Source organism: Eleutherodactylus coqui, chromosome 9, assembly GCF_035609145.1.
Source record: "Eleutherodactylus coqui strain aEleCoq1 chromosome 9, aEleCoq1.hap1, whole genome shotgun sequence".
In the NCBI taxonomy this organism is placed as follows: Eukaryota; Metazoa; Chordata; class Amphibia; order Anura; family Eleutherodactylidae; genus Eleutherodactylus; species Eleutherodactylus coqui.
In genome coordinates this window covers 122,301,023-122,329,021 of record NC_089845.1, presented here as the reverse complement: position 1 = coordinate 122,329,021, position 27,999 = coordinate 122,301,023, and the positions used below count along the sequence as shown (strand labels likewise).

Sequence of the window (27,999 nt, the reverse complement as noted above, 5' to 3'; positions counted from 1 at the left end):
ATAATTACGTCTAAAACATGTGTGAAATCACATAAGGCGAGGTGTTGTTGCTGATCTTATCATACAGTGCATGCTGTAGGCCTAAAATAAACCCGAGGACTCGTGGCACCGAGTCAAGAAAGTAATGCCCGTATCATTTATCCTCAGCTGTTTGTTTCAGTGCACAGACTAAACTGCTATTTTCTGCTGCCTCACACAAGAACCTATGTTGTTCTCCGAAAGACCAAGAGGAACAATGACCGTAATGGTAAGATGGATCTAAAATTTCTCAACTAGTTAGAAAATATCAGCCCCCTCCTCCCATATGATTTTGTAGACTTGTTTTTGGCTATTTTTAAGGTTTTTTTTTTATTGCAGTACATTTTTATGTATAGTATTAAAATATCAATTTGGAACATATGGTAAGACAAACCAGAGCTTGGGACAAGACCTTATGTTCAAAGGGTGTCCCCACTTCACACAGGTTATGTCACAAGTAATCTAGCAAGTCTTCGCAGGCGCCAGAGGTGAGAACTCGCCTTATCAGACAATTATGGCATTTTTTCTTAGAGTTTTCATTGTTATAAAAAAAAATTACAATTAATGTGTATTAAATGTAGGGCTGCTAGAAATGTTGTGGGAAGTCTGCATATTTTGGGTCTTTTCCCTTACCATTGCGATACAGTAAATACATATTTTCTTTCTTTATTCCTGCTGGGTGGGCGGGCTCTTCCTTGAGTGACATCATAGTTGTGCTCTCTGCTATTAGCCAATCTGAAGTTTCCCTCCAGCTGCCCCTTCCCCCATTCTGCTTCATTAACACTTTATGGGAATCAACAAATATTTTCTATGACTCGGGAGATTTCTGATTATTTATCCTACAGGCAATGGTGGGAACTACAAGCTGCTTTTCTCCAATAGCATATGTTACAAAGTTTCATATAGTCACAAGTATGACAGATCTATGCAAAAAAATGATAGTGATACAGTAAGTATACAGAAAAATCATTCTGGGATTTCTATGGAAAACCTCTGTATGTTTGTTACGGTTTATCACCATGTGGAGTCAGTGGGAATGAAAGAAAATGACAAGGGGATAGGGTGTTCACTTGAATGACTACCGTAAGTACGGTTAAACTTATGGACGAGCTGCTATGCTTGAGTAAGCAACAGAGAGGTTGCTGGAGTTTTGCAGCCTCTTCTTCCTGTTGGTAGTGAGGGTTAAACCCCAAATATTTATGGTCTACCCTAAGAATAATGTATTAGTCCCAGAAAACTCCATATATCAACATCTTTTTGAAGCCCCCTTTGAGAGTACCATAAGGTAGTGTCCATGACACTGACTACAGTGATGTGTCTACTGTGTGTATCTGTGCAGTAGTTTGGGAGAAACTTGTATTTTATTATTAGCACCCAGGCCCAGAACTAGTCCTGTATATTCATGAGCTGCAGGCTAGCCACACCCACCCCACCTTCCAGCCAATGATTGGCAGGCAACTCACTCTATGCATAGTAAGAGGCAGACAACAGACAGTCAGGGGCTGGAGGGTGGGGTAGGTGAGGCTAGCTGCTGCTCATAAGTAGTCCTTTATACATTTGCTGCTACTAATAAAATAAGTTTCTCTCAAACAATTGCACAGATACGAACAGCAGATCTATCACTGTAATCAAGGTGACAGGTTCAATCTTATGCTGCCCTTAGAGAAGGGTGCAAAAGATGTTGATAAGCACGCCTCTTAGTGTATTGGGTGCTATTTGAGACATGCATGCGCCAGACAAAGAAATCTATTCAAGCTATGAGCTGGGGCAGATTTCCGCTAAAATTTACTGTATATCATATTATATAAGGTAACCACATTTTCCCAGGGTCAAAGCGGGACAGAGGGGTGTGGTCAGGGGGCGGGGCTTAAGACATATAACTTTACCTCCATTGTTATAAATTGTACAGGGCCATTTCAAAAAAGCCAGAGCAAAGTCCACAGCATTTCTGCATCCAAAAAAACTGTCGAAATCTATACCATTGGTTCGGATTTTGGCTGGAAATAAGCCGAGGACCTGCAGCTGATTTTGTACTATGCTGTGCTTCCCTCATCTCCTCCACAGGCATCCCGCTATCAGCGCTCTCTGGCTTCTGGTTACCTGACCACCAACGCTGGGAACTGAAAGCTGGGGAACACTGACAGCATGAAGCCTACGAAGGAGGTGAGGGGGAGCGTCACATAGTATGAAATCAGCTATGAGTATGTGGGTGATTTTCAGTCATAATCCGCACCAGTGGTACAGGATGTAGTTTTTTGGATGCAGAAATGCTGCGGAATTTGCAGCAGAAATTTTTACTGTGGATATTTCACAGTATTTACGCCATGTTTACACATACCGTAAGTCAGTTTGAGGTATGCTGCCATGTGCAGAGTGGCCTCAGTAGAACAATGTCCCTTATACTGGCCCTAGTAGTAATAGTGATCCACCATAGTGGCCTCAGTAGTAAGTGTCCCCCATAGTGACTACAGTAGTAATAGTGACCCCCACAGTGGTGCCAGTAGTAATAGTGATCCCCACAGTGGCTCCAGTAGTCATAATGTCCTCCACAGTGGCGCCAGTAGTAATAGTGATGCCCACAGTGGCTTCAGTAGTAACAGTGTCACCCACAGTGCGCTCAGTAGCAAGTGTCCTCCAAAGTGGTCTTAGTATTAATAGTGACCCCCACAGTGGCCTCAGTAGTAATAGTGTTCTCTACATTGGCCTCAGTAGTAATAGTGACCCCTACAGTGGCGTCAGTAGTAATGGTGACCCCCACAGTGGCCCCAGTAGTAATAGTGATCCCCATAGTTTCCTCAGTAGTAATAGTGACCCCCCAAAGTGGCCCCAGTAGTAATAGTGACCCTTACAGTGGCCTCAGAGGTAATACTATTACTACTGGGGCTGATATAGGGAACACTATAACTAATAGAGTCCCCTATATCGACCCTAGTAGTAACAGTGACCCCCACAGTAGTCTTAGTACTGATAGAACCCCCCTCCTAAAACCGACCTACTTACCCTCCAGTCTTCCGAGCACCGGCACGCCTCTCAGCGCTCCTGCAGACGGAAGTGTGTGTGCCCGTTGCAACGCCTCCTCCCCTGACTTCTTTTCCTGCAGAACTAAGAATTAGAGGTCAGGGGAGGGGGGGAGAAAGGTCCCAGAAGCACACACTGATGTCAGTGTGTGCATCCAGCCACAGCGCCACAAAGTGATTACTAGCCGGTAGTATGTTAATATATTAAAGGTATTTTCCAAGACTGAAACAAATCTAATCGGCAGTAAATGGTGGAAAATAAATAATTGATGGTCCCCCTAGTCCATCACAGCACACCTGGTTCCTGGCACTCCTGTCCCAAAAGAAGCTGCACCAGTCACTTGTCATTCATTGTGCACATCACTGCTCTGTCAATGGCTTCAACAGTCATGTGCCATTAATGCCATTATCACCAGAGATTATTCCGATTGCCAGATTGGAGTCGAGAAGGAATTTTTTCCCCTTAAATGAGGAAAATTGTTTTCTATCTTAATGAGGGTTTTTTTTGCCTTTCTCTGGATCAACATTGGGGGTGGGCTGATAGGCTGAAATGGATGGACATGTGTCTTTTTTCAGCCTTACATTCTATAATACTATGATGTTACCCCTGAAGCATGAAATGAACAGCATGTGACCGCTGCAGCTTCTTCTGGGATCGGAGTTGTGTGGACCGGGGCTCTGCTGGAGCTGAGGGCTATTTAGGCAGTATGGCTTTTTTATTTCCACCATTTCCTGATCATTAGATTTTTTTCAGCCACAGAAAACCGCTTTAATAAGTTCCGTGTTTAGCAGCATGTTAAAATTGTTTGGGTTCTTTAAATGATAAGTTGAGGAGGAGGAAACCTGAACTTCGAGAAGTAGATGACGGCATCAAAGTAATAGACATGGCAGTAATGGGTTAATGAAGATAGCCTTTCATCACACAAGACTTGTAAATCTCACAAACCAGATGTGATCCATTTCCTCATATTTGGCTGTTAAAGCCGAGAAGGGACTGAATGTGGGTGGTCAGAGGATGACATTTACCAGCTGAACTCATACTATAAATAAATGCCACCAATCACATTACACTTCTCATTTGTAAATCGGCTCTGCAAAAAGGATCGGTGACTGGTTTGCAAATGAGAGACGTTCCAAAGCGTTGGCAGCGCCACCTACTAGCAGGCAGCCTTCCTGCAAGTCAGGCCCCCTTCCACGGGCTTTTACGTTTATTTGCACTATGTACATGTCTTTTTTATGCACGTATCGGCATATTGTACTGTACTTTTTGCACACAGGGCATGTTCATTTGCACACGGCAGACGAACACACCTGATTTAAATAGCTATTTATCCTAATGAGTTCCAGGTGTGTTCTTTTTTTCAAGAAACTGCGCAGGGTATTGCATACCTCCCATAGGAGGTAAGAAGAAACCTATTAAAATTAATGTGTTCTATTATCTGTGTATTTTGCATGTTGATTTTACGCACGTAAAAGCACGCACAAATTCGCCCGTGTGAAGGAGCCCTCAATGTTCTATCTTTTAACAGGCCTTGTAACATGACTGGGAGCACTGTATAAACCAAAATAATACATGAGACCCATATTGCTTTCTTCCTTGGTGTTAGGGCTTCTTCACACGGTCGTATTGAAAACTTTGCGCAGCTTTTTTATTCAGTTAACGAGGGTACTTTTCACGTATGGCTGCACACAATATGGTGTATATTTGCACAGGCACCACTAGTTAACATGGGCAGAGGAATTACCCTGCACTGATTTAAATCAAGCTAAACGAAACACCGGTGTGCGCGTATATATGTGGCCATTTGCGCACCTCCCATAGACTTCTATGGGGCTCCTAGGTGTGCAATTGTGCACAAAATAGAGCAGGTCCTATTTTTTAGCGCCCATGAGAACCACGTGCAAAAAAAAAAAAAATGAACCCATTAAAATCAATAGATTCTATTCTCTGTGTATTGCGCTTATGACAGAGGTCAATTCTGACAGCAGCATTTAAACCCGCCGAACTATGTTCAGCGGTCCTGTACGGCCCCCCCGCGGTGAGATCGGGGGAGCCGTGCAGGTGTCATGGCATCCAGGGGCCTTCTAAACGGCCCCAGGGCTGCCTTAGCAGACTGCCTATCAAGCCATCCCCGTGGGGTGGCTTGATAGACTGCCTGTCAAATAGCAGTATGACGTAATGCTATACATACTGCAGGAGCGATCAAAGCATGGTGGTTGTAGTCCTCCAGGGGAACTTTAAAGTAAAGTTAAAAAAAATCAATAGTTTTTTTAATTGTAAAAAAAAAAAAAGTTATAAAAGTTTAAATCACCCCCCTTTTGCCATATCTATTATTAAAAAAAATCTAAATCATAAAATAAAAATATGTATTTGGTATCGCCGCGTCCGTAAAAGTCTGATCTATCAAAGTAGTGCATTATTTTTCCTGCACGGTAAACGTCGTCCGAAAAAAAAAAAAGAACGTCAGAAAGCGATCAAAAAGTGGTATGTATTCCACATTGGTACTATCAGAAACTACAGGATATCCCGCAAAAAATGAGCCCTTGCTCAACTACGTTGACGGAAAAATAAAAAAGCTATTGCACGCACAAAATGATTGCAGAAAATAATTGAAAAAATGAAAGGTCTTTGAAAGAAAAAAGAGTAGCACAGTAAAGAAAAAACCTATACAAGTTTGGTATTGTAGTCATCGTACCGACCCATAGAATAAAGTTATCATGTCGCTTTTATTGCAGTTTGTGCGCCGTAGAAACAAGACGCACTGAAAGATGGCGGAATGTCTTTTTTTTTTAAATTTTACTCCATTTAGAATTTTTTAAAAGCTTTTCAGTACATTATATGGTACTTTAAATAGCACCATTTAAAAATACAACTCGTCCCGCAAAAAACAAGCCCTCATACAGCGACGTCGATGGATAAATAAAGGATTTATGATTTTTTTGAAGGGGGAGGAAAAAAGAAAATGGAAAAAGAAAAAGGGGCCGCGTCATTAAGGGGTTAATAAATCAGAGGCAGTGATGATTCCAGGGAACTTTACAAAATGTTCTTTTACTACCAGTAAAGTACGGGATATCCTTTAGCATCACTATTTACTATCTAAAGGTGTTCCAAGAACTGGTTGCAGCTACTTTTAGAATTTGGAACACAACTTTAATATATTCTCCCTGATCATCGTGGGTCATGTTACTCGTTCTGTTTACTGACACCTCTGAATGTGGATAATATTCTGGTTTTCTCTATGCCAGGTGAAGCTGTGAAGATTATCCACCATGTCGCCTCCGTGGACTTTGTTTTGCTCAAATCACAATAGTGAAAAAAAAGGAATGGTGGACGTAGATTCAAGCCAAAGAACTGTGGGGAACGTGGACCACAAGATGAAGATGAAGCAAGAAATCACTCTGTTCAATGGAGTCTCCTTAATCGTTGGAAACATGATTGGATCTGGGATTTTTGTGTCTCCGAAGGGCGTTCTAATGTATAGCGAATCGTTTGGACTGTCTCTGGTGGTCTGGACACTGGGAGGAATCTTTTCCATGTTCGGGGCTTTGTGTTATGCAGAACTTGGGACATCGATTATAAAGTCAGGGGCAAGCTATGCTTATATACTAGAGGCATTTGGAGGATTCATTGCCTTCATCAGACTGTGGTCTTCATTACTGATAATCGAGCCCACCACACAAGCAATTATCGCAATAACGTTTGCTAACTATATAGTACAACCAATCTTCCCGTATTGCGAACCACCTTATGCCGCAGTCAGACTCATTGCAGCAGCTTGTATATGTAAGTATGAATGGAAGCGATTTGTACTCATTCATTTTAGATTACTGCATGATGCTAAATACTCATAGAAAAAACTTAAATATTATGGAAGTGGCACTTTTATTGTCTAACCAGAAAGAATATAGACTTATTGTCAAAGACAATCAAGCATATAGGAGGAGTTGTTGTTTTACTGCAAAACCCGGCATGCAGTTACATCTCAGGCAGATATGTAGATGATTAGAGTTGTGGTGATTAGATGAATGGTCTTGTCACCTTAGGCCCTAAAAGTGGTTCTACTTTTGGCCTATAAAAGGGTCTCAGAGGATACTTGTGTGCAGTGACCTCTTTTTCCACATATCTTGATGACCACTGGACACATCTACAACATAATCAAAGAGATTTCGCCCAATAAACAGAGTTTGAGAGGGAGTGCATTATTGTATTCAAGCTAGAGGCGGTACAACAGGGTACTAGAGCCTCCATGCCTGCCTGTATCACGTCTTGCATCCAAGCTAGAGGCAGTACATCAAGGTACTAGAGCTTCCATGGCTATCTGTATCACATCTTGTATCCAAGCTAGAGGCGGTACAACGGGTTACTAGAGCCTCCATACCCGCCCATATCACATCTTGCATCCAAGCTAGATGTGACCCAACAGGCTACTAGAGCCTCCATGCCTGCCTGTATCACATCTTGTATCCAAGCTAGAGGCGGTACAACAGGGTACTGTAGCCTCCGTGCCCCCTGTATCACATCTTGTATCCAAGCTTGAGGCGGTACAACAGGGTACGAGAGCCCCCATGCCCACCCGTATTACATCTTGTATCCAAGCTAGAGGCGGTACAAATGGGTACTAGAGCCCCCATGCCCACCCGTATTACATCTTGTATCCAAGCTAGAGGCGGTACAAATGGGTACTAGAGCCCCCATGCCCACCCATATTACATCTTGCATCCAAGCTAGAGGCGACCGAACAGTTTTCCACAATAAATTCTCCTTTTGCTCTGATATTGTAATCACTTACTTATATCATCGTTACTATGACATACAGAATGTTTTTCATTTGATTCTGACAACTTCTTCTTGCTGCTTGATTTTTCTTGACAATGAGTATATGGAAGCTTTCAAGACTATCAAGTCTCTTTATCACGCTATGTTTAATAAGTGATGACTTCTATTAGGGTATCTACACATCGATCAGCCATAACATTAACCGCACAAATTGATTATGTCATGACAATGGTACCTGTTAAAGCATAGGATATATTAGGTAGCAAGTAAGCAGTCAGTTCTTCAAGTTGATGTGATGGGAGTAGGAAAAATGGGAAGGTATAATCATATGTGCAACTTAAACAAGGGATAAATTGTGATGACTACGTGATTGGATCAGAGTATCTCTAAAAGAACAGGTCTTGTGGGGTGTTCCTAGTGTACAGAGGTTAGTACCTGCCAAGAGTGGTCCAAGGAAGGATAACTGGTGAACCACCAACAGGGTCATGGGCGCAGAAGACTCACTCATATTATCAAGAAGTCACAGCTTCAGGTACTCTATTATGACTTAAAGGGAACCTGTCATCGGTTTTCTGGCTATTAATGCACCAACAAGGCTCTATCCCACTTTGCTGACATATTTTTATAAGCATAGTTCTAGTCTGTTTAAGCCTGAAAACCTGCTTTAATCATAAGCTATACGTATGTAAATTGCCTGTTTAGAGACATTTGGGTGGTGCCAAATGGTTCCCAAATCACTGAGTCATTTTATGTTCTGAGCCTAGTTCTGGATTATTGATGGTTGCCCCTGCTCCAGGCGTTACCACTGGCTGCTCTGAAATCTCACACATGCTCCTTCCACAGCTCTCTCTCTCTGTCTATAGCAACAAGATTGTGGGATGTTGTGAAGGCTCCCAGACTTGTCATGGATTTCTTCCTATTAAGCACTACTTGTGGCAGGGCTTAAAGGAGATGTCCCGAGGCAGCAAGTGGGTCTATACACTTCTGTATGGCCATAATAATGCACTTTGTAATGTACATTGTGCATTAATTATGAGCCATACAGAAGTTATAAGAAGTTTTATACTTACCTGCTCCGTTGCTGGCGTCCTCGTCTCCATGGTGCCGACTAATTTTTGGCCTCCGATGGCCAAATTAGCCGCGCTTGCGCAGTCCGGGTCTTCAGCTTTCTTCTATGGAGCCGCTCGTGCCAGAGAGGGGCTCCGTGTAGCTCCGCCCCGTCACGTGCCGATTCCAGCCAATCAGGAGGCTGGAATCGGCAATGGACCGCACAGAAGAGCTGCGGTCCACGAAGGTAGAAGATCCCGGCGGCCATCTTCAGCGGTAAGTATTGAAGTCACCGGACCGCCGGGATTCAGGTAAGCGCTGTGCGGGTGGTTTTTTTAACCCCTGCATCGGGGTTGTCTCGCGCCGAACGGGGGGGGGGTTTAAAAAAAAAAAAACCCGTTTCGGCGCGGGACATCTCCTTTAATAGAATGTCTGTAAAAGTGTAATATACTGCATTACTGAAGTCTTGCAATTTATTGTACATACAATCAGACAATCGCTAGTTGAACTACCCTAATAAAAGTTAGGTTTTTGAATCATTAGTACATTTTTTTAAAATTAAAAGAAAAAAAATCTTTTCCCCAGTCATCACATCAAATAAGTAAATAAATAAAAACATTGTATCACTGCATCCGTAAAAGTCCTATTTATTAAATGAAAACAATATTTATCCTGTGGAATGAGCAGCAACAGAAAAAACATACACATTGCAAGAACTGCACTTTAAAATTTACCCTCTTATTCTGGGACAGAATTTTGTACTGAAACCAGAGGGTCACTGTAATGTGCCCAATAATATACATGAACAGTCCAACTGTTTGCCTGTGATTTTATTAGTAATTAGAGATGAGCGAGCGTACTCGGCCACGCCCCCTTTTCGCCCGAGTACCGCGTTTTTCGAGTACTTCCGTACTCAGGCGAAAAGATTTGGGGGGCGCCGTGGGTGAGTGGGGGGTTGCAGCGGGGAGTGGGGGGGAGAGGAAGAGAGAGAGGGCTCCCCCTGTTCCCCCCTGCTACCCCCCGCGCCGCCACGCCTCCCCCCGCCCCCCGGCGCCCCGAGTACTGAAGTACTCGAAAATAGCGGTACTCGTTCGAGTAATTACTCGAAACGAGTACGTTCGCTCATCTCTATTAGTAATCAATGCAGATATCCAGGTAATACTGAAGGGTTGACTTACTTTTCTTGCAACTGTTGGGAGATTTTTAGCCAATCAGAATTATAACATGTGCACAGATGTGTCGTTGCAAATGGGAAGATGGAACAATACCTCTGCAGCGCCACCTATTGGAAGGCAGCATTTCTGCAAGTCAATGTTAGACTTTTTAAACAAGCCATATAACAGTGACTGGGAATTGTGAGCCAAACCCAGAATAACCATACACAGGCAGCTGTTGTCCCTAATCAGTGTGCAGTAGGTTTCTGGCTTGGCCAGTGAGAGGCCTATAGATATGGATCAGGAAGGGTATATTTTCTCCTTAAGGAGAGCACCTAGAAGTTGTGTGATAAGATTTAATAGGCCATCCATGCTCCTCTAAGAAATATGCAAATGGGAAGATGGAACAATACCTCTGCAGCGCCACCTATTTGTGGGCAGCATTCCTGCAAGTCAATGTCAGACTTTTTAAACAAGCTTTATAACAATGACTGGGAATTCTAAGCCAAACCCAGAATAACTAGATATGTGTGTGTGATTTGTATCAAATAGCTATCTAATTTCTATCTATATACTTATAGTTATTTATACAGAGCATTTGTGAAACATTTGTTTTACAGCATTAATGGCTTTATTCTACAATCTCCCAGCACTAAACTGTGATATAACGACACCTGTGGTTTCAGAATAGAGCTGTCAACTGCACTTCTGAGCATTGTAAACATTCAGGGCTAATTCCCTTCACTGATGTGTGAGCCAAGTAAAGTGCCAGTAAATGTGGGCATATGTTATACTTAGAGCTGCCGTTGTCATCGCTCAGCTCACCCCCTGGGAGGGATCTCAGGCTTTATACAATACCTAAGAATACTTGGTGTGATGTTATATACCCCATGCAGAGGAGCTTTATCAAGGCAGCAGAATATAAAATATGGCTTCTTGTATAAATAATGTTCATTTATTCACCTATAGAGATGAGCGAGCATACTCGCTAAGGACAATTACTCGAGCGAGTATTGTTCTTAGCGAGTACCTGCCCGCTCGGAAGAAAAGGTTCGGCTGCCGGCGCGGGGGAGCAGTGAGTTGCGGGAGTGGGGGGGAGAGAGAGATCTCCCCTCCGTTCCCCCCCCCCCCCCCCCCGCTCTCCCCCACCGCTCCCCGCCCCCCGCGGGCACCCGAATCTTTTCTTCCGAGTGGGCAGGTACTCTCTAAGGACAATGCTTGCTTGAGTAATTGTCCTTAACGAGTATGCTCGCTCATCTCTATTCACCTATCATTCACAATGTCACCTGCAAATAATCTAGATATTATCTAGACCAGATCTGCATAACATTCCGGTAGGTAAGGGCCAAAATTAAAATAGGCAAACCTCTCGGGGCCACAGATAAGTTTTTTGTGGCTTCGAAATGGCAACAAAGTTTTTATTGCTTTGGAACAGCTATAACTTCCCGGCAAACAAGGCACAATATTTTGTCTCTTGTGTAAACAAGTATCTATTTGTCCTCTCTGGATTAGACACCCTATTGTTCTGAGTTGATCATCTGTTTCTTTTTATCACTCATTTTACAATGTCACCCCCCCCCCCCCCCCCCCCAAAAAAAAAAATTTTGCTGTCCAAAAAAGTGCTCCGCTGTTGGATTCTTGGGAGAAACCTTCTGCACCGCTACAACACTTTCTTCTCCTGCACCACTATTGGTTGCACTGCCGTTTCCGAGGCCTAAAGGACCTTCCCTGACATCACATTCATGTGACTGCAGCAAGGGAGGGCATAGCAGGTGTTATCTGAGTGTTTCACACCAGTTTCAAGTCACGCAGCTGTATTGGGCGGACGGTCACATGACTGTGATTCTGTAAAGTTCCTTTACTGATAGTGTGACATTACTATGCCACAGACAGTGACATGACTATGATATCAAGAGGCTAGCCTGTAGACATCATAGTCATGTCACAGTCTGCGGACCACCAGAAATCCTTAGGCAGATCACTAGTGGCCCACAGGCCTTATGTTGTGCAGGCTTGATCTAGACTTTAACTCGTCTCCATTGGAAGTTAAAGGGCAGTATTTGTTCACTAGGGTAATTTAGAGTAAATATAAAGATTACTGTACTTGTGTTATTCATTTAATTTGTATTCATTTGTTTTCACATTGAGGTACTTTAACATTCATCAATTGTGTCCATGTCAAATGGGGAACAAGAGTTCAGGATGTCTTCACCTACGCCAAGATCTTGGCTCTCCTCATGATCATCTTAGTAGGTCTTGTGAAGATTGGCCAAGGTACAGTTATTACTGTGTTTTTATAAATGGTGTCAAGTTTTAATGAACCGTATTACAACAATTATATTCGGTGTAATCAGTGGCTAAGGGCCTATTCGCATCTTGTTCTTAATTGCGTCCTGGGTTCCATCAGATTTTACATTAGAATCCCTGAAAACAGAACCGTTGGATGGAACCAGAACAGAATCAATGACCACCATTGATGGAATCTGCTGAAGCAGAAACCTCTAGCCATCCATTTCGCCAACTTTCTGGTCATTTCTGGCATTTTGAATTGGAAACAATAGCATGGTGAATCAGAAGATTTCATCAACGGTGGTCAATGGTTACATACAAGGTCTTGTTTTTGGCGAACCAGATGTAAAGCTCAACAGAACTCTGGACAGAATAAGAAAATGAGATATTACCAGGCTCTAACGCCCCTCATTTTTAGGAGATCTGCTACTCCGTGCATTCTTTTTTTTACAGCAGAAGAAGAATTAGATTACGGCACAAGAAAGGAGAACATTCCCTAATATTTCCTTAAAGGCAGGATAGGCCATCAATATCTTATCCATGGGGGTCCACCACTCAGGATTCCCATCCATCAGCTGATTGAAGGGCTTGTATGATCATGCTCAGATGTTGAAGAAGCAAAGGTGCTTAAATGAGCGCCACAGAGCCCTCAGTCAACTGATTGGTGGGGATCCAAAGCGGCGGACCCCACAGATTACATATTGATGATCTGTTCTGAGGATAGGCCATTAACTTTACAGAGCTGAATAACCCCTTTAAGTAATGTTTGGCCTTCCCCCTTGAGCAGTGAACCCTCCTTTTGATCTAAAGAGATATATAGGAGAAAAGATCTCCTAAAAAATACATCTAAAAGGGCCTAATATATTGGTTTTGCATTCTGCTAATGCCGGATTTACATGGGTGTATTTGCGCACATATTTGTACACGCAAAATCTGTGCACGCAATACAGAGAATAGAACCCATTGATTTTAAGGGGTTTGTTCTCATGCACATATTTTCCTGCACATTTCACTTGAACTCCCCCATTGACGTGTATGGGGATCTGTGGTTCGCAAATGCGCAGAAAAGTAGAGCATGCTATAGTTTATTTGCGCATTCCAAATCCCCTGCAAAATACAGAAATGTGAACGAACCCATTGAAATCAATGGGCTCTATTCTCTGCCTATTGCGTGCGTAAATACACCTGTGTGATGCCAGCCTTAGACCTTAACAATAACCAAAAGGGCTCTTAAATCATAGTGTAGCTTAAACATGTCTCCACTAAGTACTTCTCCAGTAAGTAATACCAACTTGGAGTTCTAAACACCAATGATGCTACACACTCACTGCTCTTTTCCTAGGTGCCACTTACAATCTACAGGCTCCGTTTGAAGGCTCCACCGGTAATGTGGGATTTATGGCTCTCGCCCTCTATTCCGCCCTTTATTCTTATTCTGGATGGGACACGCTGAACTTTGTTACGGAAGAAATGAAGAATCCAGAAAGGTTTGTTCTTCTGGAGAACTTTCTGCATCTGTTAACAAATATTTTATTCCGCACATTATATATTTTAGTATTTTATTTTCTGTGCCTTGTTACATTTTATACAATATCACACATCCTGCAGTACCATACACAGATTTTGAACACTCGCATCAGTCCGGTCCCCACCATAGTTAGTCTAGTCTCCCTTCATCCCTACAAACCTTGCCATGGTCAGATAGGTGCACAATATTGGAAGGCAACGGCTTTAACCCATGAGCTACTGTGATCATTTTTAGCGTCACCAAGACCAGTTTCACACAAGCATATTGTAACACATCACGGATCCGCAATACCGACATGTTACAGATGACATTGCAACCCCAAGGCCGGTTTCACATCTGCGTCAGAACTTCTGGCCGGAGGTTCCATCACAGATCCTGCTCAATGTACCAGAAGAAAAAACACTACATGCAAAGGCCGAAAGTGGACGAACCCCATTATAGTCATTGGGGTCCATTTGGGGCTGTTCAGTTCCGTCCAGAGACAAAGTCGTTTGGCCATGGGGATTCCCCTTTCCTGCTTCCCGAACGGAGCAGGAAAGTAGAACCCTGAGCACAGATGTGAAACCAACCTAAGGGTGCCTACTGGTAAATTGCGATTTTGCGCGATCGCGATTTTAACATTACAAGTCCCATAGACCCCTGCAGAAAAAAAATGCTGCGAATTTCGCAGGGAAAAAAAAACGCCAGTGGGTAGGCACCCTAAGTCATCAGTATTTTCATCATTGTTTGATCTGTATTTACCTCTATATTTGCTGTCATTGGTTTTATTTTCTACTCAGCGAATACAGATCCGTATTAGCCAAATAGAAAATAATACCAATAAATGCAAATAAGGAGGAGAAGGAAAAGGTTCGGCCAAGACGAGGTTCAGGTTTGCACCAAGCCAAACTTTTAGTAAAGTTCGACTCATAACAGTGTTGGACTGTTTTGGTTCACTCAACACTAATGCGCAGCCTTCTGTACAAACCTAAATGAAGCCATACTCATCTCATGTTATCCCCCCACCATCACCACTCCCAGTTCCACCGCTACCTGATCTCTATTTTCTGCTGCAGCGATGACAACAGGAACATGTGACTGCTGCAGCCAATCCCCAGTTTACTTTGGCAGGAGATTAGCTGCAGTTGTCACACTTCCTGTTCTCGGGACTTCATCTGTGATGCAGCATGAAGTAGAGGGCGGCGGAGGATCAGGCACTGATGGGCTATCGGATGAGGAGAATATGATTTTGTTTGTGTTTCCAGCAGGCTGATATGATTTCCAAAAATGTACTTTTACCTGGGTAACACCTTTAATTATCAGTTATTCTCAATGTTAGAAAAATTACCGTCATTATGGTTACTGTTACTCTTCCTGGCGGCATCTCTACAATCCATACATCACTTAAGGTGCTTGTATTCTTTCATACATTTTAGTATAGATTTTAAAGGAGTTTTCTGGGACTATACTATTGATAACCTACTCTCAGTAGAGGTCATCAATAGTTGATCAGCGGGGGTCTGTCTCTCAGGATCCCTGCCGATCAGCTGATTCTAGAGGCCATGGTACCTGGGTGAGTGCCTATGCCTCTTCTCAGGCCTGTGGCATTACGTACATGGGTCATATGGCCGGAGAGCAAGTCAGGCCCATTCAAATGAATGGGACTGAGCTGTAATATCAGGCACATCTGCTATACAATGTATGCCACTGGTATGGACTGACATGACAGTGATGCTCTCATAAGCACTGCTGTCATTTCCATCAGCTGATTGGCTGGGATTCTGAGATACGGACCCCCATTGATCAACTATCGATGACCTATCCTGAAGATACATCATCAGTAATGTAGTGCTGGAAAACTTATTTAAATGATATATGACAAATTAAATCAAATATGCAAAGGTTTGATACAAAATACAATCAATGTAACATAATATTATATATTTTCACTGATGGGTCTTTAGGTTCTACTCTTTCATAATTTGTTACTATGATTTTGTTTTTTCCAGGAACCTTCCGCTTGCGATCGCCATTTCGATGCCAATAGTTACCATAATATATCTGCTGACCAATGTGGCGTACTATGTGGTGCTGGATATGGCAGCTGTTCTCACAAGTGACGCCGTGGCTGTGGTAATTCCTCCTAACAATAGTGCTGCAGAAACCATTCCATAAAACTATAGCGATCCTTAATATCATCAAGTATGACTTATTATTACTGTGTCCACAGACATTCGGAAATGAAGTGCTTGGCCATGCCAAATGGCTTATCCCAATAGCAGTGGCAATGTCTTGTTATGGTGGACTAAACTCATCCATAATTGCTGCTTCAAGGTAAGAAAATATCAAGTGAAGTAATAAGCTTGTAAATAATACTGCCAACATCTGACACATATCACCTTGTACTCAACTGAGCATTAAAGCAACTCTCTGGTCTTAGGATGGACAAAATTTGTCCAGAGGAGGGTGTTATATTACCTGGTGTCATCCTTTTCCTGAATTCGCCAACCCGCCTGTTCCTGGGGCTACTCATCAATCTCCCAATATTGTCATGGTGCTAACTTCATTACTCAATGCATCAGTAGTCAGGCAGTGCATACTGCTTGCTGATTGGCCAGTACCTGTCTTTTGAACAGCACTGACCAATCAGACCAGCATGACTACCGTTGCACCACCAGTGCTTAGTTTGCATTAGGTAGTCTAAGAATGGTTGAGGCCATCTTGAAAGTATGAAGAAGAAACAGGTAGATTAGCAACTGAACTAGGAAGAGGACAGCACCAGGTAATAAAACTGCTCCCTTCCAGTCCCTGGATAAATTTTGTCCTGGGACCAGAGGATCACTCTGAGGCTACATGCACACACCAATATTACAGTTCCATTGTGTACAGATGTAATAAAGGTGCCCATATGAGACCTCCAGGGTACAATAGATGTTCCTTTAATTGTATACGGAAGTGTATGGAGGGTTTCTTCTTGTCAAGTTCCATATGAATTTATAAAATAGTGGCATGCTCTACTGGATGATGTACTTTCGGAGCTATTCTTTCCTAGAAGCACTATTTATACGGGACAGCATCTCCCACATATGGCACCTGACAGATCATGGTATGGCGGCACACAGAGTTTCAACAGTTTCGTTGTATTCTTCTATGTGCGGGAAGACCAACAGGGCTTCTCATATGCGGTCTCACTAGCCATCAATATCCATGCCAAAAGAGTAGATGTGGGGTGGAATGCTTATAAGGCTCTGTTCTCATACTGCATGAGGCGCCCATAAGAGAAGAATTCGACATATTCTACTGTATGCGCAAATGGGCTCCGATTGTAAAAAAAAAAACAACTATATATTTCTGTATAGAAGAAGAGCGTACTTTATTACCCTATTCTGTACAGAAAGGACACCCTATTAGCATAAACCAGATGAATGGGAGACATGCATACATGCCAACTTCAGTGCTGTTGTGTGTATGAAAGATATGTGTTCATTCAAAAAGACCCTTCTCTATCATTACATTACTAATTATACGGTTTATTATATGAGCCTGACCTGTAGGAATATATTTTATATTCTCCTAGACTCTTTTATGTTGGAGCACGTGAAGGCCACCTACCTGCAAGTCTCAGCCTGATTCACCTGCAGAACTTTACTCCAGTGCCCGCCCTTCTCTTCAATGTAAGAGACATAACGCTATAATAAGAATAGCGTCAGCGATGCGACTAATATACAAGTAAATTATTCATATTGGATCATGAAAAATGCTATAGTTAGGGTTTGTTCAAATTTAACATCCAAATTCTCTCCAAATTTGCAACCGGCAGAACTCGGATTCAATGAACTGAATGCATTTATTCACACGTGTAACTTTTTTTTCGCAGACCAATGGTTTGTTTCAAAAAGAATCGCAACTAGAGATGAGTGAGCACGTTTGGTAAACGCAGATACTCAAGCGAGCATTGCTTTTCTCGAGTAACTGCATACTCGTCCGAGCAAATGCGGGGGGGTGAGCAGGTAGGAGAGAGATCTCTCTCACTCTCCCCCCCTTGCTCCCCTCCGCTCCCCCCCTCCACACACCTGCATTCGCTCGGACGAGTATGCAGTTACTCGAGAAGAGCGATGCTCGCTCGAGTATCTGCCTTTACCGAGCATGCTCACTTATCTCTAATCGCAACATGTCCTATTCTGGTGCTGGAACAAGGGAGCACCGCTAAACAATAAGGCCAGATTTACATGGGCATATTTGTGCACGTATTTGTACACGCAATACGCAGTGAATAGAACCCATTGATTTAAATGGTTCATCCACATGCTTGTATTTTTCATGCGCATTTCAGTGGCGCAAAAAATACAGCACTATGCTGTATTTTCCTGCGCACTTGCACAAAAAAAGCCCCCGCAGAAGTCAATGGGGATGTGCAAGTACACATGGAATACACAGATGTGGAAAAACTGCGTAATTGCACATCTTGAACTTTTTAAGACCAATTAGCCATTTCAATGCCAGGGACCATTCGTGCGTATTTTATTGCGCGCCCAAAAAGTACAGTAAAATACGCCGATACACATGCAAGAAAGCAGTGTTTGCCCTACAAATACGCATGCGCAAATAAGCATATGCCCATGTGAATCTAAGGAAAGGAAATTCTATCAAAAGGTGCTAAAACTCCACACACACACAATATACATGCTGCAACAAAACAATCTGTGTGTGGATGACAAGGCACACAATGATAAGTAATAAGCAATAAATAATCCCAACACAAATTAGCTTTTATTGACATCTGCACAAATTAGGCACAAAAATATTTTAAAATGTTCAAAAGTCCCAAACATGGGAATAACAAGATTTTCATAAAAACATAAAGAATGGACCCACAAGCAGCCTCATGAAGACAATAATACACATGCTGATTTCAAACAAGAATCATACACACATATGCACATAAACATAGTATAAAGTACATACGTGTTACAAAGATCTCCCACAATGATCCAATGTGCAATAAAGAAGACCATGAGCCACTACAAGAAAGTCATAAAACAAAGCATGGCAGGACAAAAAGTGGTCTATATACTAAACCTAAGGTGACCAGATTTTCACAGGGTCAAAGCAGGATAAATCCCAGGGGATAAAAAGGTGTGGTCAGGGGCGGGGCTTATGATGACATATGATTTCACCCCCGTTGTTATAAAAAGTACAGAGACGGTTCAAAGAAAACAGGAAGCAAATTCCACAGCATTTCTGCATCTAAAAAAACAGTCAAAGGCCTCCTTCCCACGAACGTAATTCGCGGCGGAAATCTGTTGCGTTGCCCGCAGCTATTAGGTTCTATTGAACCTAATAGCTCAGGGCACACGGTGCGGAATTACACCACGGAATTCCGCACCGTGAATTCACCCGTCCTCACCCACGGCATGCTCTATTTGCCGCGGGTGTACGCGCAGACGGCTTCCATTGCAGTCAATGGAAGCCGTCCGTTCACGCTATCTTCCGCTGTAGCACAGCGGAAGATAGCGTGAAAACGCTTCCCCGCCCACCGCCGCTGCGTCATATGACAGGACTGGCCGCGTCATGTGACATGGCCGACCGCGTCATGTGACACGGTGGGCGTGTCACATGACGCGGCGGAGGTGGGCGGGGAAGCGTCATGCAGGAGCGAGAACGCCGGATCCGCAGGTAAGTATGGGGTCTCCAGGGGGCGCCGTGACAGGCTCCGCCGCGGAATTTCGCGGTGGAGCCCATCACGGCCGTGTGCAGCCGGCCAAAATCCATATCATTGCTGCGGATTTTGACTGAAAATCAGTTGTGTATCCTCAGCCGATCCCATACTATGTGGTGCTCCCCCTCACCTCCTCCAAAGGCTTCTCTCTGTCAATGCTCCCCGGTTTCTGGTTTCCAGCAGCCTGTAGAGGCCTTACCTGACGAGCGCCACCGCACCTAATCTGGTCGCTGGGAACCAGAAGTCGGGGAGCGCTGACTGTGGGAAGCCTTCGGAGTAGGTGAAGTGGAGCACAGTGGCCCCAGTAGTATAATAATAATAGTATCCCCTATATCAGCCCCAGTAGTAATATTGACTCCTATATTAGTCCCAGTAGTAATATTGTCCCATATATTAGCCCCAGTAGTAATAGTGACCCTTATATTGGTCCCAGTAGTATTAGTGACCCCCACAGTGGTCACAGTAGTAATACTATTACTACTGGGGCTGATATAGGGTACACTATTACTAATAATCACCTTCATTGTGCCCAGACATCCCGAAAGCGGGACAAATGGCTGTCCTGCTTGGAACCCTGAGGAAAGTGGGATACCAGGTCCCAAAGCGGGACTATCCCACCTAAATTGGGATGTCTGGTCACCTTACTAAACCTATAGGAGGGAGTAGCCACAAATGGGGGATTTCCCGAAGATAACTCCTCCTATAGGTTTAGTATATAGACCACTTTTTGTCCTGCCATACTTTATTTATTACATGACTTTCTTGTAGTGGCTCATGGTCCTCTTTATTCCACACTAGGTGATATACCCCTGCGTTGCATGGCGCTGTAAGCGCAGGGATTGGCTATTGAAAATGGGGCTTTCAAAAAATTTTTACGAATAGCAGTCTTGGAATATACAAAGTGGGCAACAAAAATGAGCTGGTATTAATCGCCCGGTGCTGAAGAACACTCATGCAAAATTTCAATCAAATCGGACCAGAACTGTGGATTTATATACGACACAAACAGACTGATTTAGTGTTTTATATATAAGATTGGGTTATTCTGGACGCTTTTTGTACCACGTTTGTTCTTTACACTCTATTTATGTGCACTTACACGATTCTCCATTGAAATCGGCATGTGTATTATCGTGTTCATCAGGCTGCTTGTGGGTCCATTCCGTATTGTTTTTATGGACTCAAGAAGTTGTGTTTTTTTCATATTATAGTTTTTTTTTACACACCAAAATCGCCCAAATGAGTGCGTAAAAAACAGAATGTACTTGCATGGCATGTGCGCCACTTTTTCATGCACCCATTGACTTCTATGCTGACTTTTGCTGTGAACATGTGCAGGAAAATAGAGCATGCTGCAGGGTTTTTTTTTGTTTTTTTGCAGGAAAATCCGTGCATGTGAGCGAACTGTAGAAGTCAATGCGTTCTATTCTCTATGTATCGCGCACACAAATTTTACCTGCGCAAATACCACCGTGTGACGCCGACTTGAAGCTGGCGTTTACCAGAAAATTCAGATTTTCTGAACAACTTCTATTTCACGGTCAGCCTCTGCTGGTGGTCAGAGTGGACAATGTCAAAGATTCCTGCTGGCAATGGCAAAGGGGAAGGGGGGGACAGCGCTCCGAGGCTGCACATTTTATGCAGATTCTGTGGCAAGAATTGACATATCAGGCTGGTGTCACACACACACGTAAGTGCATTTGCGAGCACATGTGCAGAATAGACGTTGCGTATTCGCGTATGCATGTGCGTGTTGTAATGTACTTCTTGTGCACACAAATAATACAAGCTGTATGAACTACGGCCCAGATTTTCATTGCACATAATGGAAGCAGGGAGCCCACAGATTGCAACATGGTTCCAGGTGCAGAATCTGCGCACACATACTGCCGTACAGATTAATATGTCACAAACGTCATGTAGTGTTCTTCCTTTTAGGCTCTGACGGCCATATTATACCTGCTGGTGGAGGATGTTTTCCAGCTGATTAACTACTACAGCTTCAGCTACTGGTTCTTTGTGGGACTTTCTGTCGCTGGATTAATAGTACTAAGAATCACCCAACCTGGAAGGCCTCGTCCCGTGGAGGTAGGACATCATTCAAAAAGAAGTCCTCACAGCAGACATTCCATAAAGTAGGTTTTCCGGATTATTTTAGACAATTGTAAGTGTCTAAATAAATAAAAGGCGCAGAATATTTTCTTGAATCCATTTTAGCCCCTTAGTCACGCCCAATGCGCCTTTTTATTGACCTGGGTTTTAAACCTGCACATACACAAGCCGGTGGCTAACCTGACTACTGACAGCCAGGCTCCTGCTCTAACCGCCAGAAATAGAGAAACCTCAGATCATGGCAGTTTAACTGTTTACATGCCACAATCAATAGCAACTGTAGCATGTAAGCAGATAACGGGGGGAGAGGGGGCATTTTCTATCACCAATCAGCACCCCTAAGTGTGATCGCAAGGTACCAATAGGGTCATGTGGCAGCTGAAGGCCTAACAAAGGCCTCCATGTTTGCCATGTAACCCAGCCTTTAAGACCTCAGCAGAGTCTGATAGGATGCTGTCATAATAAAAGCAATCTAAGGGCTTATTCAGACGGGCGTATATCGGTCAGGTTTTAAAGGGCCGACCGATATGCGCTTCCATCTAAGCAGTTCCCCTCTTTCCTCCCCTCACTGTCTCTCTGCCTCTCTCCTCCAGTCCGACGTTTGCAATGGGAGGGGGCGGGGCTGTCCGCCCACTCCCATTGCTGGCTATGGACAGTGGACGGGAGCTTAGCTCCGTCCCCATCCCGCCCACTCCCATTGCAAACCGCTCGGAGGGAAGGAGAGAGGCGTAGAGCCTCGTGCAAATAAGCCCTAAAAGTCTTATGTATCTCATAAAAGTACCAATAAGAACTACAACTCTTCAAACGATGCAGATTTGATTATTTTTCTTTAAAAACGTGTTTTTATTGTGCAAAAGCAGTAAAAAATAAAAGTCTATATAAACTTGGTGTCACAGTTGTCATACAGATGTATCTGTGCTGTGAAGGGAGTGCTATTGCGGGCTGCCGCGCGTATCAGAGCTTTTTACTGTACTTTTCTGCACTGCTGGGCCCATCTACATTGGTGCATGCCATGCCATGATTTAACTGGCTATGCACCCCATTTCGTCCCCAGTGTTATCGATTTCCCCATCTAAAAGGACCTTCAGTCCCGTTTTCTCAAACAGAACTGAGTTGCAGTCCCAGAAAAGGTGCATTCACATGTCGCTGATTTGCTGCAGAGGGGTCTGCCACTCAGGATCCCCCACTATAAGCTATAATGGAGAGCTGCTGTCTAAGAACTTTGAGCTGTTCTTGTATAACAAGGATGGCTAGTCATCTGAATGGCCGTCATGTAGCACTACATTTAATAATAATAAACTTCAAAGGAGTTCTCCAGGACTTTTGCTATTGATGATTAATCATCAGGGTAGGTCATCAATAGGTAAACGGTGTGGACCCACTACTCGGGATCTCAGCTGATCCCCAGCTCCACTGTCAGTGTGGCCAGCACTGGAAGCAGATGGCGCTATCAATATTGCAGTGGCCCAATTTGGTACTACAAGCACAGCTGTCAATGAACTCAATGTGAGCTGTGTCTGTAGTGCCAATACAGTATCTTCTTCCAGCGCTTTCCGCACCAATCATCAATAGTAAAAGGTCCCGGAGAATCCCTTTAAGAGATAGTACGGCAGAAATATCTTCTTCCTTACAATTCTGATAGAACTGTTGCTTACTTCCAGGTCAGCCTCTTCTTCCCGGTGGTGTATTGCCTCTGCAGCCTTTTCCTTGTCATCGTGCCCCTCTATAGTGATGCTATTAATTCACTGATCGGTGTTGGAATAGCGCTGTCTGGGATTCCTGCCTACTTCTTAGGCGTTTACCTGCCTTTTCAGAAGAGTCAAAAATTGCTTACTTGTATTAGCGGTGAGTATGAAACCTACTGGGTATATGGAAGCTCATATGTCACTATGTAGTACCCAATAGGATATCTTGGTTTTGAGTGAGGAAGATCTTGTGGGAACGCGGGTGAGCTATACAGCATCCTTCATCATGCTCTATGGAGTAGTGACTTTCGGTAGCCAGACTTTTACTGTTCAGCTATTTCAGGGAAAGCACCTCCTACCCCCTATGATGTATTAAGAAATTAGCAGGTACAGAATGTTGGAGCAAAAAAAAGGGGGCACATTTTAATTGGAAAAGGTATAAAGATTGTTTCTATGCCTGCAAAAAATGTCAGCTTGTTGCCTCTCCTAGGGACATCCTCCGGCTGACAATCCAGCTATAGTAAATAGCACGCCCATGTGACCTGTCATGTGCTATTAGCCACGCCCCCTCCCTTTTTGGATACATTTGTCATATGGGCGGGTGATTGTCAGCCATCTTTATACCTGGCATGTCTCCATTGGTCCAATACCTGCTTCCCAGGCCCACAGGGGAGGACTTGGACCTCTATTTATTCTGAGTAAGTCTGATAGAGCAGCATAACCTCCAACCCGCCATCAAGGCCGGAGGCGCTATCTCTCCTCTGTCTTGCACCATATTACCTTTAGTCAGGTAGTTAGCTGGTTTCTGGGCTCTTCGTCAGTCGAACCAGAAGTTGTTTAGGAACAATCACAGAAAATGGCCATATACTTACTGACTAAGGGTGCATTCACACAAATGTATGTCGGCTCGGTTTTCATGCTGAGCCGATAGACGTTGTCCTCGTGTGCGGGTGGGGGGGAGGATGGAAGAGCCAGGAGCAGGAACTGAGCTCCCGCCCCTTCTCTGTCTCCTCTCCGCCCCTCTGCAGTATTTGCAATGGAGAGAGGCAGGGCGGGGCTAATTTTTTGGAACTTAGCCCCGCCCCCACCCACCTCCTTTCATTGCAAATAGTGCCTAGTGGCGAAGAGGAGGCAGAGAGGGGGCAGGAGCTCAGTTCCTGCTCTTGGCTCTTCCATCCTCCCCCCCCCCCTGCACATGAGGACGACGTATATCGGCTCGGCGTGAAAACCAAGCCGATATACGTTCGTGGGAATGCAGCCTAAGGAGTGCATATAGCTGCATCCCCTCAACATTAAGGTAGCTAAGTACCAAATGAGGGAGCCAATTGCACCTGTGAGGGATACCGATGAGACAGCCACTCACACAGCCTCTTAATATAGAGGGGGGTAGATGCTTGGTGTATAATCCCACACAGAGTGGATACAAAGTGGCAGACCTTTTGATACATGTAGTGCACCATGCAGACCAGCAACCTATTAATGATGCCATAATAGTTTGGCGGGTTGCCCTGCACTTCAAATAGTGAACCACATTGGTACCGCCACCCTGGGCTCCCCCTGGCATTTTAAAGCCACACTGCATGTGAATAATAGATAATAATTACAAGGTATTAGTTGGATTTTGGCCAAGATACATCAGTGCACTAACCACGTTGTTTAGTAGTTAAACTTAGGGATAGGGCCTTTCTAACATGTTGGCTGCTGTTCCGCACCGCTCTGCCATCCCTGCTGTGGGGCTGCAGCGTGCGTTTACATTACAACGGGCCAGGGGTGCTTCTGCACTGCAGGAGAAGGTGCTTCAGCGCTCTTTCTCCTCATTGTATTCTCGGCTCCGGCGCTTCACTGTCCTTCCAGGACCTACAGCCTTGCCAGCTGAACAGCCAATCAGGGACAAGGGAGCGTCACCCCCCCCCCCCCCCCCCGCTCCCCCCGTCAATCTTGACTCCACCAGGACTTCCTGGTGGTGTCAAGATACACTAATACCTTGTTGTTCTGCCTAATAGTTCTCAGTATGACTTACTTTACGGCTCGTGTCATTTTACAGTGAATTAGTCTCCTCTATTGAGACTTCACTATACTGACTCACATACATGAGGCCAGCCCCTCTCAATTTTGTTTACTGAAGCCTCTTATAAATATGATCCAGTAACGATAAGAAATTGCGTGATGTGTGTTGTTTTGTTTATGTTTAGCCCTAGTCTTATTTTAATTTAACCCTAATACATATCATTGTTTTAATGTGTCTATCACTGTGAAGGGCTTCTTGATACTCAATATAGACAATTACTGCCTCGGTGAAGACCTCTCCTGGGGACATGGCATTTGTATGAAACGCTTTTAAAGGGTTTTAGGCCATCTCTGGATTCCGCTGAAAATACTTCCTATAAACATGCTATTGCAAATTGCTCTTCCCTGTCCACAAGTGGAAATAAATTGTGATCTTCCGCTCGCAGAGGGAAAAATCACAGCAGGTTCTATTTCAGCGCAGAATCTGTGTAGACGTCTTCCATTGAAGTCAATGAAAGTCGTCCAATCCGCGGCCCTTCTGCAATCATCATTGCGGAAAGTTCACGGAATCCGCGTCATGGCCTAGAGGCAGCATAATGTGTATTGCACATGTGCGCAGACCGACACATCCGCCATACAGATTATGAAGAATACAGATAAGTACGCAGGGGTCACCGTCCGGCATAGCGTTGGATTTCGCTGCGGGATCCAACCCAACCATGTGCATTCAGGCTTATTTTTATATAAAGTTTTAGAATAACAGAAAGTTCTGGAACATTCCGTAATAACTGTGTCCTTATTTTTATTACCTTTTGCAGCTTGGATAACGAAATACATGCAAATTCTATGCAACTGCTGCCTAACGGACCTGGATGAAGAGAAGAACGTTTAAGGGCCAATATTACTAACTTCCGAGTTAACTTGTTCCTGATGATGGATTATTATTACGTTGTCTTGCACTGAATATTCTGTATACAGTTTTTGATGTAATTAGAACGTTTTTATGATTTTTGTTTTCATTAAAATTGACATTTACAATCAATTTATGGATTAATTCTACACGAGTCTAACTGAACATTCATTGAAAACTGCATAGATATCCTATAGCTTCAAGTCAATAATACTGCCTTACCTACAGTATCAATTATCACTCAAAATTTCCTTCTGATTCCAATCTGGCAATCAGAATAATCCCCGGATCACTGACCCTTCTGAAGTAATCAGTGACTAAAACATGTATTATTACACTCAAAAGGTGTCCAGGCCCCCCTCGTATTCTTTTGAGTTCGCCATCAGTACATCCGACCTCAGGCAGAGTGTTCCATAGTCTCACTGCTCTTACAGTAAAGAACCCCCTTCTATGTTGAAAACCTTCTTTCCTCTAGATGTAGAGGGTGCCCCCTTGTTACAGTCACAGTTCTGGTATAAACAGATGATGGCAGAGATCTCTATATTGTCCACCGACATATCTATGCATAGTTATTAGGTCTAAACTGAATAATCCCATTTTTGAAAACCTCTCTGGGTATTGTAGTCCACCCATTCCATTTATTACTTTAGTTGCCCATCTGTGTACCTGCTCAATCTCTGATATGTCCTTCCTGAGTACCGATGCGAATATTGACATTTTATGGTATGATCCCTGCACATCGTCATAAAAATATTAAAAATAAGGCTCAATACTGCCCCCAGTAACTGTAACCCAATTAGAGTATACCATTAATAACCACCCTCTTCTTTCTATCTCTGAGCCAGTTACGTACCCACATCCTTGTCCAGACTACACATTCTCACTTTATGTGCAGTTATAACTAACCATTGGCTGATAACATAATGCCACGGCTATTTGACAAGATCTGCATGACTTTGTTACGGTTTCCTTATCTAAGTTTTGGGCCAAATGCTAAAAAAAGTTTTTAAATTGTTATGTGGATTAAATAAAATCCTCCTCCTCCGGGACCATAGCTGAAAGTCTAGAAAATACATTTCAAATACATGTAGGCAGCAGCACACTCTTATACAAGGCCTCGTTCACATGGACGACAAGATCGCGTGATTTTGTCCCATTGTGACAATGCTACAAATTGCATGTATGAAAAGCCCATACTTTCCTATGGGTTACTTTACACATGCGACGTTTTGTAGCCTGCGACAACCCAACACAAAAACCTTGCGGGTCCGGCGATATGCACGCAACTTGTGAGGTTTTGTAGCCCATGTTTCCCTATGGAGTTTTCCTCTCTGTTGCATCGCACCGCATGAAAATGCAGTTTGCGTGCGATGCAACTTTGACAGTAGGAAGACCGGTGAAAAGCTGCGGCTGGGCTGGCAGTGCGTCTAAGGTGATGTATGGGTTTTGTTTTTTCTTCTTCATCTACGGCTTATTTTCGGGGAAGGGTTTATATTTCAGCCTCCCCCACCCCCCCCAAAAAAAAATCCTCGCAAAGTCACGGTATCACCGAGAGAAATCGCTACGATATCGCATGGACCAGCGATGTAATATCATTGCATTTCCTCGCGGTGGTGCTGTATCACCCGTGTGAACGAGGCCTTAAAGGGGTTGTCCCGCGCCGAAACGGTTTTTTTTTTTTTTTTAACCCCCCCCCCCCCCCCCCCCCCGTTCGGCGCGAGACAACCCCGATGCAGGGGTTAAAAAAACAACCCGCA

At 43.7% G+C, this 27,999-nt stretch overlaps 1 protein-coding gene across 1 annotated transcript; it reads left to right on the top strand.

The window, feature by feature from the left end:
- The first annotated feature begins 167 nt into the window (after positions 1-167).
- On the top strand, positions 168-26,356 carry LOC136578397 (Y+L amino acid transporter 2-like). Its single transcript, XM_066578441.1, has 10 exons — positions 168-247; positions 6,282-6,819; positions 12,162-12,287; positions 13,645-13,789; positions 15,819-15,942; positions 16,040-16,143; positions 17,387-17,483; positions 21,467-21,616; positions 23,302-23,485; positions 26,151-26,356. Exons 2-10 carry the CDS (start codon positions 6,306-6,308, stop codon positions 26,222-26,224), a joined length of 1,518 nt encoding a protein of 505 aa, XP_066434538.1. The 5' UTR covers positions 168-247; positions 6,282-6,305; the 3' UTR covers positions 26,225-26,356.
- The last annotated feature ends 1,643 nt before the right edge of the window (positions 26,357-27,999 follow it).

Excerpts from the sequence above, each read along its gene's own strand:
- LOC136578397 (XM_066578441.1), top strand. The coding sequence starts at position 6,306 with ATGTCGCCTCCGTGGACTTTGTTTTGCTCAAATCACAATAGTGAAAAA. Across the intron at positions 6,820-12,161 it reads CATTGCAGCAGCTTGTATAT|GTACTTTAACATTCATCAAT; the intron begins GTAAGTATGAAT and ends TTTCACATTGAG. Across the intron at positions 13,790-15,818 it reads GAAATGAAGAATCCAGAAAG|GAACCTTCCGCTTGCGATCG; the intron begins GTTTGTTCTTCT and ends TGTTTTTTCCAG.